Raw genomic sequence first — 19,135 nt, 5'->3', positions numbered from 1 at the left:
AAGTCTCGTTAGCTTTTTGGTAGCGGTTTTGCAATTCTATTTGAAATATCTGTTTCCTGTGTTCGCTTCCGTATCGCCGTTCTATCAATGCGTCATAACTGTTCCGTTCGTACTATGGAATAGTCTGTAAGATTTCGGCAGCTGGTCCTTTCAATGCTACGAAGAGTGCGGCGACTTTATCTTCCACATTCCAGTTGTTCACTGCTGCGGTCTTCTCAAGCTGTAGCTTAAAGACCTGGAAAGGAACAGAACCGTCAAAGGATGAAGTTTTTACCTTTGGATTACTCGCTGAAACTGCTGGACGATTTAATTGTAACTGCTGAATCCGATCTTTCAAGGCATCCATCTCCGCTTCCATTTTATCTTGTCGTTCACTAAAACCCTCCAACTGCGATGATATGCGATCCTCTTGCGCTTTCAACTGCTGAGCCAACTGAGATATCATATATGTCTTCTGTTCTTCCAGTTGCGATGCCATATATGTCTTCTGTTCTTCCAGTTGAGATGACATTTGCGACGACATTTCTGAAATACGCGTTTCTTGTGCTTCCATTTGTGATGACATATACGTTTTCTGTTCTTCTAATTGTGATGACATTTGTGCCGATATTGCAACCAATATCATGTTCAGGTCTGTGTTCGCCATTGTCTGCGGTGTTTCATTTTTCTCTTCAATTTTTGTTGTTGTCTCGTCCTCATCAGGATAAAAAACATACTCGTCCACATCAATTCCTTCTGCTTCCATTGCCTCTCGTAGCCGTGCCTGAAGTTCGAGTTTAACGCCGCTTGTATTCAATCCACGGGCTTCCAACTCCTTCTTTAGTTGCTGGATCTTCAATTCACTGAACTTTGCCATGTCCTTGTTGTCCTCTGGAATTTATTCAACAATTCCTCTTCTGACACCAATTGTAACGAAATTGCTTGCAAATACTCTTATTTGCAATCCTCTGCTAAGTTCGAATCACTAAACTGTTGAATAAATAACTCCAATATTGAATAATGGAAAAATGGCCTGTATTAAAGTACATACTTCACAATACACTTATACTTTGCTACTCGCTGGCTTAATAACCAAACTGATTGATAACTCAAATGAAACTCTACTATTGGCCGCCAGATCGCGTGCTTAATCAATAACTGATTGATTGCTCAACTCAAACTGAATTGCAGCGCCTCTACATCTGTTGCCTTTTATACCCTTTGGTTTCCTCGTTCGCATTTTTCCAGAATGTACTAGCATTGTCCATGAGCTTTCAAACTTCTCAGCTATAACTAAAATTGCACAATTTTATACATCTTTTAGGCGCTTCCAGAATCTACTAGTCCAGTAGCTCTCAAACTTCTCAGATATATGCATGTGTTTGCGCATTGACTCTCCGCTGCTTGTATTCGTACATGGTACATATGTGTAGACGCAATTATTTCTTCGTTTATGTAGATACATAAAGATTGAATTATTGATGTGAATGTTTGTAGTTTACAGTCTCTCGCGCGCACATAGGCATATAAGTAAATGCATCTGTGTATGACATCTCTCTGGGCTGCTTTATATATGTGTATACTTGATTTGATTATTAACATAAATACTGCTTGGTATGGCCTTAGAATCGTCTTAGTGATGGGATAACTTAGTGATGGTAATATCCGTGACAATATATATAAGATGTTATTAAAGGAGTTCAGGGTTGTCTGCATTTAGTAAGAAAATGTATCCCATAGCAAATGTACGTAAACAAATAAAATATGGATTGAAATAATGATTAATTTTCTATTTAAAATGTGTTCTTTTCTTTCTTCATTTTTCAAACTTCATGGCTCATTTATATGGTTGGCTCATCTCATCAGCTGTTTTTCATTTCACTGGTATAGGGACTGCCAAAAGGAGATGGAAAATGCAAAACGTCCAGTAGCTCTCAAACTTCGCAGATATATGCATGTGTTTGCGCATTGACTCTCCGCTGCTCGTATTCGTACATGGTACATATGTGTAGACGCAATTATTTATTCGTTTATGTAGATACATAAAGATTGAATTATTGATGTGAATGTTTGTAGTTTACAGTCTCTCGCGCGCACATAGGCGTATAAGTAAATGCATCTGTGTGTGACATCTCTTGGCTGCCTTATATATGTGTATACATGATTTGATTATTGACGTAAATATCGCTTAGCATGGCCTTAGTGATGGTATAGCTTAGTGATGCTAATATCCGTGACACTGCCCTCCACCTAAGTCTGATCGTCGCGATCAGACAAATCTCTCAATCTAAACGCTGCTAATCTCCCCAAATGAACCACTTTCATTTTGGTTCGTGGTTTGGTAGTGGTTTGTATGCGGTACACTACATCGTTGATCCGTTTTACAACTTTGTATGGACCTTCCCAGTTACACTGCAATTTTGGGGACAAACCTTTTTTTCGTTGTGGATTGTATAGCAGCACCAAATCTCCTTCCTGAAACCCTTCCGAATTAATTGCTTTATCGTACCTCGCTTTCATCTTGTCACTCATAATCTTTGCTCGTTGCCTTACCAGATTGTGTATCTCTCTCAGCTCTTCTTCCAAGACACCAGTGGATTTCTTGACATTCCTCTCCGCATCGGCATCTATCCCATACTTCAAATCAGCTGGCAGTCGAAGGTCATTGCCAAAAATTACCTTTGCGGGAGTTTGGCCCGTTGTGTCATGTAATGCCGATCGGTAGGCCATCAAGAATAATGATATGTGTGTATCCCAGTCCTTATGGTACTTGTCTACTACTTTCCTTAAATGCTCCTCCAATGTTCTATTGAAACGTTCCACCATACCATCGGACTGAGGATGCAATGCAGTTGTCCGTGTTTTCCGAATGCCCAACTTCTTGCATATTTCCTGGAACACAGCTGATTCAAAATTCCTGCCTTGGTCAGAATGTAACTCCATTGGTACACCATACCTTGCAACCCATTCGTTTTTAACCACTTCTGCTACTGTTTCTGCTTCTTGGTTTGGGATTGGGTATACCTCTGGCCATTTACTGAAATAATCCATAACCACCAGTACGTATTTGTTTCCGCGGTTGCTAGTAGGAAATGGACCTGCGACATCCATGGCGATCCTTTCAAATGGTGCACCTGAAATATACTGCTTCATCTGGCCATGACTTCGGGTTTTGGGCCCTTTCGCTCTGTTGCATACCTCGCAATTGGCAATCCACTCGGTGACCGACTGACGGCAACCAACCCAATAGAATCTCTGCTTAATTTTCTCGAGTGTCTTCGTCATTCCAAGATGACCTCCACTTGGACCATTTTGCAGCTCGCTGAGCACGTCAGGAATCCTCTTTCTGGGAACAACTATCAGTTTCTTCTTGCATTGACCATCCTCACTCTCCCTTCGTGACATTGCATCAGCATTTCCATGGGTACTACCTTTTCGATGCTCAATGGAAAAGTCATAGATTTGTAGTCGCTCGATCCACCGTGCCAATTGTCCTTCCGGATTACGGAACTGCACAAGCCATTTCAACGCTGCGTGATCTGTCCTGACACGGAATCACTGGCCGTAGAGGTATTTGTGAAAATGTTTAATGCACTCTACCAATGCCAACAGCTCTCTCCGTGTAACGCAATAGTTCCTCTCTGGTTTTCCAATTGAACGGCTGTAATATGCAACTACCTTCTCTTGTCCATCGACCAGTTGTGATAAAACGCCTCCTATAGCATATCATTGGGGCAGTGCACAACCGCTCTTTCAATGTTTGGAAAGCTACTTCTTGCTCCTTCTTCCATTCAAAAGCTTTATTTTTTTTTGTTAGCTCATGGAGACTATGGGCTACGCTGGCAAAATTTGGTACAAATCGGCGGTAATATGTGCACAGCCAAAGGAAACTTCTCAATTCATGCAGATTCTGTGATTCTGTCTTGGCCAATCCTTTACTGCCTCTATCTTTTCATTCGCTGTACAGACACCTTCTGTCGTAACCTTGTGGCCCAAATAATTTACTTCCTTTTTAAACAGCGTACACTTTTTGGGACTTAACTTCAGACCAGCGCCAGCTATTCTCTGGAAAACTTCCTCCAAGTTCTTAAGATATTCATCAAAACTCTTGCCCAATACGATGATGTCGTCCAGGTACACCAAGCATGTTTTCCAATGTAGTCCTTTCAGTACCTGGTCCATGAGTCTCTCAAAAGTAGCTGGTGCATTACAAAGTCCAAAAGGCATCACTGTAAATTGCCAAAGACCATCACCGACACTGAAGGCTGTTTTCTCTTTATCTTCCTCCTTCACCTCAACTTGCCAGTAGCCGCTTTTCAAGTCCAGTGTGGAAAACCATTTCGTACCAGATAGCGAGTCCAGAGTGTCGTCAATTCTTGGTAACGGGTAGCTATCCTTTTTCGTAACGTCATTCAACTTCCGGTAGTCCACGCAAAACCTCATTTTTCCATCCTTCTTCTTTACAAGTACTACCGGTGAGCTCCATGGACTAGCTGATGGTTCGATGACGCCGCTGTCACTCATTTCTTGTATGATTTGACTCACAACTTCCCGCTTCGCCAGTGGAACACTACGTGGAGCTTGACGGATCGGCCTCGCATCTCCATTGTCAATTTGATGTTTCACAACATTGGTGCGGCCTGGTTTGGAACCATCCTGGTCAAATATGTTCGCGTATTTTATGAGCAGTTGTTTTGCCTTACTCTGACAGGCTTCCTCTAGCCCATGCGTCCATGCCGTGATATCATTTGAAAGATCAGTATTTCCAGATGAAACGTGTTCCTGGAGCTGTTCACAGTTAATAACTACTTCGGCCTCTTGGCATCTTCCCAAAATAGCTCCTTTGGTCAAATTGAATGATGACTTGAACTCATTGAGTACTCTTACCGGAATACGTCCATCTTGTTTTGTCATAGCCAGGGTTTTCCTACAAGTATGTTCAGTGCTGATTTATTTGCTGCTTCGACTACCCACAATTTGTTTGTCCCACAATCTCCATCAATCTTTGCCCAGATGACTGCTTCTGATTTTGGTGGTATTTGCTAACTCTCTTCCACCAGCACTCGTTTACTGCTGTAGCCTCTCTCGTAGCCGAAATTAAGTGGCACATCCATGTTCTTATACCGCATCGTCTTGCTTTGCATATCGATTTTGATGCCTTGGTTGATTAAGAAGTCCACTCCAATTATGATTTCATCAACAATACCTGCCACTATAAAATTGTGTAGTACCGTGACGTTCCCAATTGCTACTTCACATTCTACTTCTCCAATTACCTGGGTGTCTTCCCCAGTGGCTGTACGCAATATTGCTCCATGTAATGGTCTTATCTTCTTGTTGACTAAATCCGCTCGAATGATGGAATGAGATGCACCCGTATCTACAGTCAGTAAATGTTCCTTTCCATCCACATGTCCTCCGACAGTAAGATTGCTCGACCTTCTTCCAATTTGTGAGATAGAGATTATGGGGCATTCAATTGAGGGAGTCAGCTGTCGCCCCTTGCTGCTGACTCGCTTTAGTTTAACGATTGATTTGTCTTGGATATTTGCTCATCTCCTTCTGCTCTGCGTTTACGACCACCCACATTGTTGGAACTGTTAGGTTTGGTGTTGCAATAACGCGCAATATGCCCTGGCTTTCCACACTTAAAGCATTTGACTGTATCATTATTCTTCTGCTGCGTACCCTTCAATGCTTCCAAAATTGCGTCTACCCAGTCAGGCTTTTCCACTTCCACTCGATGAGCTTTGTACCCTGGCTTACTCAAAAGTGAGGCTGTTTCCTGAGTCAGTGCATGCGATACCGTTTCAGCAAACGTTAGTTTTGGATTCGCATATGTAGCCCGCTTCGTTTCCACATCTCGTATGCCATTTATGAAGCTCTGGATTTTTACCCTTTCAGTGTATTCCACGGGTGCGTCCGCATTTGCAAGATGAGCCAATCTTTCAATATCTGAAGCAAACTCCTGCAATGTCTCATTTGCTTTTTGGTAGCGGTTTTGCAACTCAATTTGGAATATCTGTTTTCTATGCTCGCTTCCATAACGTCGTTCTACAGCAGCCATCAATGCTTCATAATTGTTCCGCTCTCCTTCGGGAATCGTCTGTAGGATTTCCGCTGCTGGCCCCTTCAATGCCACGAACAGTGCAGCAACTTTATCTTCCGCATTCCAGTTGTTCACTGCTGCGGTCTTCTCAAACTGTAGCTTGAACACCTGGAAAGGAACAGAACCGTCAAAGGATGGTGTTTTTACCTTTGGATTACTCGCTGAAACTGCTGGACGATTTAGTTGTAACTGCTCGATACGTCCTCTCAAAGCATCCACCTCGGCCTCGATTTTATCCTGTCGACCACTGAAGCCTTCATGAAACTGGGTTAGTTTTTCTTCCATATGCGCTTCCAGTTTAGATGATATACGGACTTCCTGCTCTTCTAGTTGTGTGGAGATCTGAGATGATATCTGTGCCGACATTTCTGAAATACGCGTTTCTTGTGCTTCAATCTTTGATGTTATTTCTGACGACATTTCTGCAATATGTGTCTTCTGTTCTTCCAGTTGAGTTTCCATCTTGGATGTTATACGTGCCTCCTGTGATTCCAGTTGAGATGCCATTGTCGATGTTTGAGCAGATATTGCAGCCAAAATCATGTTCAAGTCTGTGCTCGTAACTGTCTGCGTAACTGTCTCTTCCATTTATGTTGTTTCCTCGCCATCAAGATGAAAGTCATACTCTTCCACGTCAATTCCTTCTACTTCCATTGCCTCTCGTAGCCGTGCCTGAAGTTCAAGTTTAACGCCGCTTGTATTCAATCCACGGCTCTCCAACTCCCTCTTCAGTTGCTGGATCTTCAATTCACTGAACTTTGCCATGTCCTTGTTGTCCTCTGGAATTTATTCAACATTTCCCCTTCTGACACAAATTGTAACGAATTTGCTGCAAATCCTCTTATTTGCAATCCTCTGCTAAGTTCGAATCACTAAACTGTTGAATAAATAACTCCAATATTGAATAATGGAAAAATGGCCTTTATTAAAGTACTACACAATGACACTTATACTTTGCTACTCGCTGGCTTAATAACCAAACTGATTGATAACTCAAATTGAACTCTACTATTGGCCGCCAGATCGCGTGCTTAATCAATAACTGATTGATTGCTCAACTCAAACTGAATTGCAGCGCCTCTACATATGTTGCCTTTTATACCCTTTGGTTTCCTCGTTCGCATTTTTCCAGAATCTACTAGCATTGTCCATGAGCTCTCAAAAGTTCTCAGCTATAACTAAAATTGCACAACTTTATACATCTTTTAGGCGCTTCCAGAATCTACTAGTCCAGTAGCTCTCAAACTTCGCAGATATATGCATGTGTTTGCGCATTGACTCTCCGTTGCTCGTATTCGTACATGGTACATATGTGTAGACGCAATTATTTATTCGTTTATGTAGATACATAAAGATTGAATTATTGATGTGAATGTTTGTAGTTTACAGTCTCTCGCGCGCACATAGGCGTATAAGTAAATGCATCTGTGTGTGACATCTCTTGGCTGCCTTATATATGTGTATACATGATTTGATTATTGACGTAAATATCGCTTAGCATGGCCTTAGTGATGGTATAGCTTAGTGATGCTAATATCCGTGACAATATTGATAATTATTTGCTGCCGTAGTGGTAAGTTTTTTATAAAAAAGTAGTTTCACATCACTTTAAGTTATTTTTTAGTAAATGCATCTTATTTAGCGCATTATTTTCCCGCAATATGCAAGAATAGCAAAGTTTTATTTTTTCTCTCCATTCCATTCGCCTAACACCAACACGCTAATTTTGACAATCTGGACAAAGGTACGTTGTTGCAGTAGATATGAGCCAACCATATAGTTGAACTACGTTCAAATTTTTTATAGCAAGTTATGTTCCGTCCCAATCCGATATATTTTTTTATTTAAAACATTCGCCCTTAGTGAAATCAGCTTTTTCTATGGCCAGGTCTTCCGATTCCGTGATAGTGCTTGGCGACTTCATTCTACCCGTGCGTCTTGGAGAATCATAGACGGCTTGTTGCCCCTTCCTCTTCTAGTGCTACCTTCTATGACTTCCTAAATGGCCTTGTTGATGTTGGACTTCGCCAACTAAATAGTATACCTTATAATTTTGGAAAATGTCTGGACTTAATATTTACAGACGACACATAGAATAGTTCGATTAATCGATGTAATCCATTCGTATTGCTTGAAGATGTATATCATCCAGCTCTTGCGTTATTTTTATAATCGCACAATCTTTCCTAGCAATGTTCAACCAACCTGAGAGAGATTCCTCGTCGGCTTCTCTTTCTGAAAGATAAGTGGTCTGAGTTAATCATTGAAATTTGAAAAAATAACTTGGCCCGAGTACAATGGAGATATTGAAAAAAGTATCTTTCCGAGTTCTCAGTTTGTGGAGTCTCGAAACTCTCGTTTGTGTTCGAGAAGAAATCGTAAGCACTACAAGAAACTGCCGCGAACAAAAATTTTTTATTTTAGTTTTCAACATTAATTTCAATTTTATGAATTTACTATTCAAATAGACATTTTTTATTGCATGTACGAAACTTTTGACAGTGAAATATGTTTTACATATAGAGAATACCCCTAATACTTAGGCGAAGTTGTTATATATATTCTACATTATCTATTAATCTACGTGATACCATTTTCATTGCAATTGGGTTCATTTTCAAATTCAAGTGTTTACAACTCAGTTTTGTTTGGAAGGTTCGAGGAACTTTGCTATCGTTTTACATGCATTTTCTTCTGATCGACTTCCGGTATCGCACCGATATAGTGTTATTCCATCACGAATCGAAAACCTTTGCCCTCAATCGATAAATGTGAAAATGTATATCTCTTTATAAAAGTAATCACCAATTATGGATTTAGTGAATACGTTACATCACTAGTACACACATGACATTAATCCGATTCACCATTCCCGAGTTACTGTGATTTAAACAAAACTTTTCTATCACGGATTGTTATTGTGTGTAATAATGCACAATAATGGCCACAGGCCCGGGCCGAAAGATCGATGAGCTTTGCAACAGAATAAACGGCTACCTCCCTTCTCTCCAGTTTTTTTTTCTTCGCCTCGCCTGGCATTATCACCGACTAAATCATCCGCGACCCTATTTTGAACTTGACGTCCCAAATGTCGACCATTTTGAACATCCACGACGATGGCACTACGCTACCGACTGTCCTACACCCCAAAATCTTGGGTGTGACGTTTGATCATGATCTACATTTTGGTGAGCACGCAGCCGCAATTGTTCCAAAAATCCAGAGCCGTAATAAAATCCTCAAATCCCTTGCTGGCAGTACTTGGGGAAAAGACAAAGAAACGCTCATTACCACATACAAAGCAATTGGCCAGCACCGGCTAGGGACTTAAGGAGTCATCTCTGTAAGCATTTTGAGGAAATACAGCACCTGAGAACTCAGCCGTATGAAGCAAAAAAAACACAAGCAAGTCCTTGGTGGAATCCACAAACAGGCGTCGGACCTTTATGCCGGGAATTGCTCGGTGAATCCGGTACTCGGGGAACAGTACCCAAAACTTGAGGAAGAGGAACGCATACTCCCCAGGGAAACGCGAGTCACTCTGGCTCAACTTCGTTCTGGATACTGTAACAGGTTAAACTCTTACATATCCAGAATCAACCCCGACATACAAAATGTATGCCCCGCTTGCAATGTGTCCCCACATGACACCAACCATCTCTTTAATTGTAATGTGGAACCAACGCCTCTAACACCCCTTTCATTATGGTCCACCCCTGTCGAAACAGCAAGTTTCCTTGGACTCCCGTTAGAGGATATTGTCACGGATATTAACATCACTAAGTTATACCATCACTAAGGCGATGCCAAGGCCACGATAAGCAGTATTTACGTCAATAATCAAATCATGTATACACATATATAAGGCAGCCGAAAGATGTCACACACAGATGCATTTACTCATACGCCTATGTATGCGCGAGAGACTGTAAACTACAAACATTCACATCAATAATTCAATCATTATGTATCTACATAAACGAATAAATAATTGCGTCTACACATATGTACGTATACGAGCAGCGGAGCGGTAATGCACAAACACATGCATATATCTTATCTGAGTTGTCACAAGAGAGAGCAATAATTTGTGCACGTAGTTGTGGCTGGCGATTTTGTAGCCGAAACTAACTAGTAACTTCTGGAAATCGAAGAGCCTAGAAGTATGCAGCGTAAACTATAAAAGCGGGGCAGGCGAGTAAGAAGTAATTCAGTTTGATTTGAGTTGTCAAGCAGTTGCAATTAAGACGATATCTAGCGAGCAATAGCAGTATTATTTTGAATAGTAGAGTTTCATTGAGCTATCAATCAGTGTGGTTATTAAGCAAGCTATTCGTTGCACAGTTTGAGTGTTATTGTGAAGTACTTTAATAAAGGCCATTTTTCCATTATTCAATATTGGAGTTATTTATTCAACAGTTTAGTGATTCGAACTTAGCAGAGGATTGCAAATAAGAGGATTTGCAAGTAAATTCGTTACAATATTGATGACAATTTGTGATCGGTCGCAGCTATTAGGTGGGGCGAAACATTGCTACAACAACAACATCACGGATTGTTACACACTATACTCACTATACACACTATAGCCCAGAAGTCTAAATCAAGGGGTATCTCCGACCTTTTTAAATCGGAGCCAAAGCTCGGCAAAGCTCTAGCTGAAAGTTGTATCAATTGTTTGTGAATACCCGCAACACGCATGCGTTCACGCTGACTCACATACATACATACAATACATATTTCTATGCATACAAATATACATACCAAGCAAAATGCGTTGGAACACCAAAATATACGTCGAACTAAATTGTGCGTGCAAATCATATTGCAGTATGAGTTGTAGAGTTTTAATAATTTTTTTTTTTTTTTAATTTACAATGAATTTATTATTTTCCGTAGCGCTGCACATCAAATGCTATATAATTGTTATTATAATTGTTTTTCTTTTTTTAACGGTTTTGAATTTTGTTTGCAGTAAAATTTATGTGATATTAATGAAAGTTCAAGGAAGTTGTGTTACGAAATAAATTAAACTCATTCATGAATTAATTAAAAATGTCTTTTATATTGTGGGCGTACTTCTCAATGAAGTGTACTCTTCAACCGCGTGTTATAATTAAACTGATTCTGTCTCCCACTAAACACCATTAAGCTTACTCACTTAGAATACAAGTAAGTAGCACATTTTGCAAAATCTCCTTAAAATACGTGTGATTTTTTTAGAACATCGTGTTTATTCTTATTTACCACCACTGCAGAGCGTATTGTGTAGGTTCTTTTTTAATCAAGTTGCCTACATTCTGCATAGCTGACTTACTGTACAAACGTAATAGTTTTAAGCGGGAGTCATTGGTGCCGTATGTCGTATCGCTGTAGTCGTATCCCTAACGTAATCAGCTGTTTATCGTTACGATGGTAAACCAAAAACCAATTGGTTGGCTACGATACGGTTACGACCTTAGCGGCACCTATAATCGATTGCATTGATTCCCATAACGTTGGTCGAATCAGCTGTTATAAGGTTACCGATACGGTTACCGATAAAGCACCAATGTCTGCAGCTTTAAAAGCAGTGATACTTCTCTGTAAGAGCCAGTTGTTCATCTCATGTTAACGATACCCTTCAGTTTAGCCGTAGCTGGTACAAACAGCGCATAGTATATCTTACTTTTGGTTTAAGCTAATGGGTAATTTCTCAATTTTGCCTTTTTCCCTGTTTCTTTTTATAACCAGCTGTATGTGTACACAATCGGTTAGTGGTGAATTTTAATTAACCAAACATTAGCTGTGATTTTTATTACTTTCATTTACATCTGCATTTAAACTTTGTGTGGACTGCTAAGTGCACAACTTTATCCACACTTATGAAATAATGTTTTTAAACCAGTACTATCAAGTTTCATTATGTAGTTTTTATCGACTTGTTTATTGTTTTACCATCCCTAATTAAAAAACGAGATGCCAACAAGAGGAAATGTAACTAATGTAGTTCAATTGTTTTGATATTGCGAGCCAATGTTGCCAAATATTTTATTAGGCTATGCGCAATTGCAATGAAAGATTCGTTAGTCGCAAATGTAGATGCATATACATGTAAAAAAAGACAGCTTTTATATACTCAGCCAAGATCTTTTATCGTACATTTTATTTAATTGCAGTTTACATACTAAGTAGTATCGAACTTGGGTGCGCTTATTAAACGATTTCTCCCAGTCTTATTAGAAATATACCACTTGATAGAAAAAATAAGTGTACCGAGTTTTTTCACGATTGATGAATTTCTTTCTGGTTATGTCTACAGAAACGTGGAAGCACGATTGATAAAAAAGGGGCGGTTCCACGCCCATTTTCATATTTTATTTTTTCCACCGATTTTAAGTTATTTTTCGAAAAGATAATGAATTTTTTATTCGTTTACGATTATCTCAGAAAAGTGGGCGTGGTCCTCAAGCAGTTTCGTCCATTTTTTAAGGCGTTATAAGAGAAATACTATGCCTTTTACATTAGCTTGGGACTTTAATGGGCCAATTAAACTTCCTTAACCAACGTCATAGTCGTAACCATACTTATATCCATAACAATCTCCATTTTACATCATTACATCCAAATTACAAACATATTCCACAAAAAATAAGTCTCTTAGTCATAACGTATCCAAAACAATGAATAAAATCTACAAAATTTTATTAAATTCACCAACTCAAATATTTTTAGGTTATGGATATGGCGAGAAACCGAAAACCAATTGGTTGGCTATGGTATGGTTATGGCGTTAGCGTTATGGTATGGCACCATTAATCGATTACATTGATTTCCATAAGGTAGGTTCGATCAGCTGTTTTATCTGGTTATGGTTTTGTGGTTATAAGTCCGAATTAATTGGCCCTTAAAAATCTTTTATGTGAAAGTGGGCCGATCCCTCAACCGCTTTCGTCAAATTTCTCGGGCTTATTTCTTATAACAAGAGTAATTAGTTTACAGCGTTTTGTATTGACAACTTTAACGGTTTTCGATATATGGTAAATTAAGTTTGAAGTTATCATGTTTACAGCCGGACGAACGGAAATGGCTTAATGAAATTTTCTACCTTATCATTTTGGTATACGGAAGTCTACATCTATCTGCATTGGTTAATGCTGTTACAAGCTTCCGTTATGCGAACAGATTTAATATACTTTTTCAGTAGATCCTTCCACATTATCTTAGAAGCCATGCTGTAGTTGAAAAGCATTATCTCTGTAACTAAATGAGCTATATAAAAAAGATGCCCAATTCCATTTTGAGCATACGATTTCTCGTACTTGTTTGAGGAGAGATTTCTCGTAACTATCTGCTTCTAGCGAGATTCTCGAAATACTCGTAGAGCTTGCGAGCTTTTTGAAATTCAATTTAATCGATGCTTTGACTGCTTTATATAGAGCTTACGATTTCTTCTAGAGCACAAGCGAAAATTTCCACAATAAAAAAAAAAACACAAGTAAAAAAACAGAGTATATAAATACTGTTAATGTAGAGAAGCTCGCGAGATTTACGAGTGCTTCCAGATATGAGAATCTCGCGAGAAGCCAAGTTCTCGATTTCTCGTATCTCGAAATACTCGCTTGTATTCGAGAAGAAATCATAGGCTCTAATTTCATTTGCTCTAACTATTATTAATTATTATATAGTATTCTAATCACATTCCGTTAAAGTCAGTAATTTGTCGGGCTTTTTGGTTGAACTGAAAGTTTAAATAGGCCTCAAGGTTGGCTTTGTGCTTCCTTCTACCGTTATGGCGGAGTTGAGAGATGCAATGCTTCCCTGACCTAAAGTCAGGGTGGTGGTTTTGCACTCCTAACAGGAATCAGTGAATTCATATTGAAGTTTAAAAACTGGCGTGGTGCCATATAAAAACCAAATTACTATTGATTTTGTCCCTGGCGTGGTGCCGTTTAATAACCAAAAAAATAACATTTCGAGAAATACCGGAACTTAAATATTATTGAATAACGGAGATATTGCAAATACTCATAGAACCGTGCCATTGGTCCCAAATCACAAGCCACGTACTGTAACGGTCATTCTCATATGTTTTATTTACTTTAGTCGTCTTGTGCAGCGTTTATTGTTATAAATAAGCAAAAATTTAAAGTGATTTTATACCGCCCTCAAAAGTCTGCATAGCTTCGTCAAAAATACGTTCTGTATATGGATTAGAGCAGACCTAACATATTCTGTGACTCATTCTTCGATACAACATATTTTTTTCTTGTACTTTGAGTTGCATTGTGTATATTTATATTGTTATCAGTTTCTTTTTCTCTGGCTTCACTATTTATACGACCAGCTGGTGAGTTCGTTATTTCAATTAAAAAAATACGCGATTGTTTGGATTTTTAATACGTAGTACACATACGTACATTAGATCGTACCGCGATGCACGGAGATCACGAAGATCCCCTACCTGTCAAATAATAACCGACAGGTAGAATGGCTGTCGCAAATGGCCAGAGAATAGAAGAAAGGTTTGTTTTTTGCTTGCCTTTATTAAATTGAAGTGTCATGAATTGCCCATTTGTGTTTCAAATCAATTTTTCTTGTAAATATGTATACAAAAAATCAGACTATTTCAATTCTAAAATCTAGTTAATAGATAAAATATGAGCAGCCAGTTTTGCAAACATTTTAAAATATGTAAAAAATGCGAAAATGTTTGAAAAACACTGTTTAGCAAATGGTTTAAGTAATCACTTGTGAAATTAAAGACAAATTGGACCTCTACCTGTCACAACTGAAATATAAATAAATATCAGAAACACCGCACGATAACGAATATCATTGACAATTTAGCTTTTTAAGCTCTAGAGCAGAGCCGGCCAAAAGTTGCACATTGTGCAATTTGAGTTCGTATTTTCACACAGATACTAACGATGTGTGATCACGATCATTTGCTTTCGCTTGTCACTCACTAAAATCAACAGTGAATGCAAAAGGAAAAGTCCATGGTACTTTTTGGGCACATAATAAAAACAATATGCTGCAATGTTAAAGTGACTTTTAAAACGTTTTAGTTAGAATTATTAAGTTCCGTTGAACATACATATTAACATTGACAATTTAAATATTAATACTTAATAAATAATTTTATTTTTTTATTTTTTAACTTTTTATACGTTCTACTTAGTTTTATAAATTTTTATACATTTTTTTTTATTGAATAACTTTATGTTTTGAAAATATATATTTCTATCTTTACATTTACTTTGTTTTGTAGTTCTTACTTAATGAAAAAGTGATTTTTTTAAGTAAATTTTGCATTGAAGCAACACCATACCTTCTTTTATAAAAATTTTTATCTGGCTAGCTCGACCTCCACATTCTTAGTTATATGAATATAAGTAAATATTGTTAGGATTAGCTTGAAATCAAATAACCAGAGTCGTTTTTAATTTCGAACTTCACAGTCCACATTTTCTTTTAGCACACTGTGGGGAGTTGTCACTCAATTTTTACACACACTTATGCAATTGTTTTAGTATTTGTGTGGCCGGCTCTGCTCTAGAGTATATCGCCGGCCACAAGAAAGACTAGCACGTTTCAATTACCATGGAAGATTAACATGATTCGTTGTTCGCGTGGAAGACTAACACGTTTCAGTTGTTTATTTTATCTTTGCACCGTAATATTTATTTATGACTTTATTCAATAAAAATATAATGAGGGTAAAAAATAAATGGAATTTCATCACAAATTCAATATAGTTCTCGAGATATTGATGAAAAAATATATGACAATTTATTTTTCCTGTATAACTTTAAAGTAACGTTGGATAATTAGCCTCGTTATACATCGACATCCTCCGTAGTGTAGCCCTCGAAGATCCAAAATAAAAAAAATTTGAATTTTTTTTTTTTTTCAATAAGAAAAATGTTTGGAAGAGACTCGTTTTCTCAAAATGAGCTAAAAAATATGGAATTCTGTTTCTAAAGCCTATCATTGAACCAGAACGTTTCCGTGAGCAATGAGCACTATACGGAGCTAAGAAACTCGCCTGATGATGGTTAATGTTTGTTTGGCCACAGCAGGAAGCAAGTCAATAGAAAGCCGAATATTACAAGTGAAGATGTTAAGGATGTAACCTTAAAGCTTATTACGTAAAAGACTGAAGTATTACTATCTCTTACTCCGAACACAAGTTTTTAAAACCAAGTGAAGAAAATCATGCTTCAGTAAAGTATTTCACTATAATTGTTTTAACAGTTGCTCCCTTTGACGACGTACATAAAGCTGCAGACATTGGTGCTTTATCGGTAACCGTATCGTTAACCTTATAACAGCTGATTCGACCAACCTTATGAGAATCAATGCAATCTATTATTGGTGCCGCTAAGGTCGTTACCGTATCGTAGCCAACCAATTGGTTATTGGTTTAAGGGGGAGTCATTGGTGCCGTATGTCGCATCGCTGTAGTCGTATCCCTAACGTAATCAGCTGTTTATCGTTACGACGGTAAACCAAAAACCAATTGGTTGGCTGCGTTACGGTTACGACCTTAGCGGCACCAATAATCGATTGATTTGATTCCCATAAGGTTGGTCGAATCAGCTGTTATAAGGTTACCGATACGGTTACCGATAAAGCACCAATGTCTGCAGATTTACCGTCGTAACGATAAACAGCTGGTTATGTTAAGAATACGACTACAGCGATTCGACAAACGGCACCAATGACTACAGCTTAAATAACACAAGTGTGGAAACTTTGAGGCAAATATGTGCATAGTGAATTTGTGAGCATAAAGAGAAAGGCAAACAAATAAATCCCTGTAGAAAAATCTAGAGCAAGTAATGAATGTGCCTGATATGGAAGTAGTACAAAATTATTAAAAGAAAATGATTTCACCGTAAAGAAATGAGTTCCCATCTTAGGAAAATGTGTAAGATAAAATTAAGTGATTTATTTTTTTTAGGTGAAATAGTAGTGTCCAAGAAAATTTTACATTTCCTTTATATCTGTGTTTTCTATGAAGCGGTGTCACTTACCTGCAAGACGCAAACAACAGACTGAGTATTGCATCAGAAGCAAATTTGTCAAAATTGACACATACAAATTGTAATCGCCCTCGAGTAAAAGAGAATAAGCTGAACAAGAAAAGAAGAACACTTAAGCTCAAAAAGAATTGCAAACATTTATTCTAAAACCTCTGGTATTTGACTGACTGTGTTCTTACAGGGTCTTTGATCAAGAAATAATGAAAATTTAATTCTTGACGAAACCAGGGCACCCTGCTACATTTCCACTGCACCAAATGCGTAATTTTTAATGAAACATTTTAAATACGACGCATTTCTGAAATGACTACCTTAAGCGGGAGTCATTGGTGCCGTATGTCGTATCGCTGTAGTCGTATCCCTAACATAATCAGCTGTTTATCGTTACGACGGTAAACGAAAAACCAATTGGTTGGCTACGATACTGTTACAACCTTAGCGGCAGCAATAATCGATTGCGTTGATTCCCATAAGGTTGGTCGAATCAGCTGTTATAAGGTAACCGATACGGTTACCGATAAAGCACCATTGTCTGCAGCTTTAATCGCATATGTAAATGCGATCCACACACGCTTTTGACATTTCTTTGCCAAAAGAAACCCCACAAGAACATAATAGTTAACCGATGTGCTATATAGTTTACTGTGCCAACTTATAAATAGGAGTTCCCACAAATTTTTCAAAGCCAAACCGGCAAGTCTACCAGAAACAGCTCTGTATTTTTTATATCTTTTCTTTTTTTTTTTTAGTCTGCTATCAATGATGTCAGTGTCATGTATTGCGATAGAGTGGTGTACTGGTAGACGAGTCTTGCAGGGAAGTTTATCTGAAATGCGAATGGAGCTAATAGCCATCATCCGGTGGCAAAGATCCTGGGCCAGATAAATAATTTTGCATGTAAATGCAACAACGACGATTTGAGCCAGATAAATCCAGATAGAAGTCTGGTTCAATTTGTGAGCCAGATAATTTGTTAATTACTTGTCTTTAGTTTGGCAACGCTGCCTTTAATAAACCTACTTTTTTAAAAATAGCTGTCGCTGCTTAGCCTTTCGCCGTATGAGTTAAACGAAAAAGCGCGCCGACATCTGCCTATCATATTTCACGTGTGCAAAAATATCAGGATCTGCTTCTCAAGTCTCTCAATGATTCAGAGCATTCCCGTGAGAATTGAGCGTGATCCGGAGCTGTAAAACTCACTGGATGGCGGCTAATGGTAACGCTTTCAAATGGCTAATTTGAGACCAATGTAAATGCAATATAGTTGAACACGTGACCGAGGCTGTTTACTATTGTAAACGTTTTTTACAAACATTCGACACTTATGTGAATTCACAATGGTTATAATGTTCCCTAAAAAGAAAGGAAAAGTTTGTGCCACCCTGTAAAAAAGCGAAACTATTTGAAACAAATTCTGAAATTGGGCGTTTTTGAAAAGGATTTGATATATATTCATTTGTTTTAAATGTTTTTTAAAGAAAAATATTGTTTTTCTAATATATTAAAAACTAAGTTTGACTTGTCTTGGACTTGTTCTTACAAAAATCAGTCTTTTTCGAAGGATCTCAGTTTATAGCAAAAAAATTTAAATAAAATACAGTTTTTTGTACTTCAATTGAATGAATTAACTGTTTTAAACTATACTTAAAAAATATTAGCTTAAATTGCCATTTTTGGGAAAAATTACATATAAAATTTGTAGTCACGTAAAAAATAACGATACGTCTCTTAGACGTATTTTTAAAAAACAATCGTATATACAGCAGTTTCTTGATTTTACGAACGCCATCGTTGCAGGGTTTGTTCGTAAAATCGAGCACCATAACATTTCTCATATATTCTTGATTAAAATAACTAAAATAACCAGAGAAAGTACACGTGTTCTTTAAAATTGGTTCTACTCAAATAACAAATGCAAAAAAAGAACAAAAAGTAAAAAATAATTTCAATTGTTATCACCGTATAGCATACATGCATATTGCATATTTTAGCTTAGGTGTATGCTCAGAAAAGTTCG

The 19,135-nt window shown here is 38.0% G+C and overlaps 1 protein-coding gene across 2 annotated transcripts in view; it reads right to left on the bottom strand.

Moving 5' to 3' along the window:
* The window catches only part of LOC137245423 (tetraspanin-6-like), a 38,576-nt gene extending 27,301 nt beyond the window's left edge, over nucleotides 1-11,275 (bottom strand). The window contains exon 1 of one of the 2 annotated variants that reach the window (XM_067776071.1): nucleotides 10,853-11,275. In XM_067776071.1, coding sequence (XP_067632172.1) covers nucleotides 10,853-10,912 — 60 coding nt within the window. In that variant the 5' untranslated portion in view covers nucleotides 10,913-11,275. The remainder of the gene's footprint in view (nucleotides 1-10,852) is intronic. The other variant, XM_067776069.1, reaches the window with a different exon arrangement.
* Nucleotides 11,276-19,135: the final 7,860 nt, after the last annotated feature.

Source organism: Eurosta solidaginis, chromosome 3 (genome assembly GCF_040869045.1).
Source record: "Eurosta solidaginis isolate ZX-2024a chromosome 3, ASM4086904v1, whole genome shotgun sequence".
Classification (NCBI taxonomy): domain Eukaryota; kingdom Metazoa; phylum Arthropoda; class Insecta; order Diptera; family Tephritidae; genus Eurosta; species Eurosta solidaginis.
Note: the sequence above shows the minus strand (reverse complement) of the source record. Positions and strands in the feature narration are given on the sequence as shown.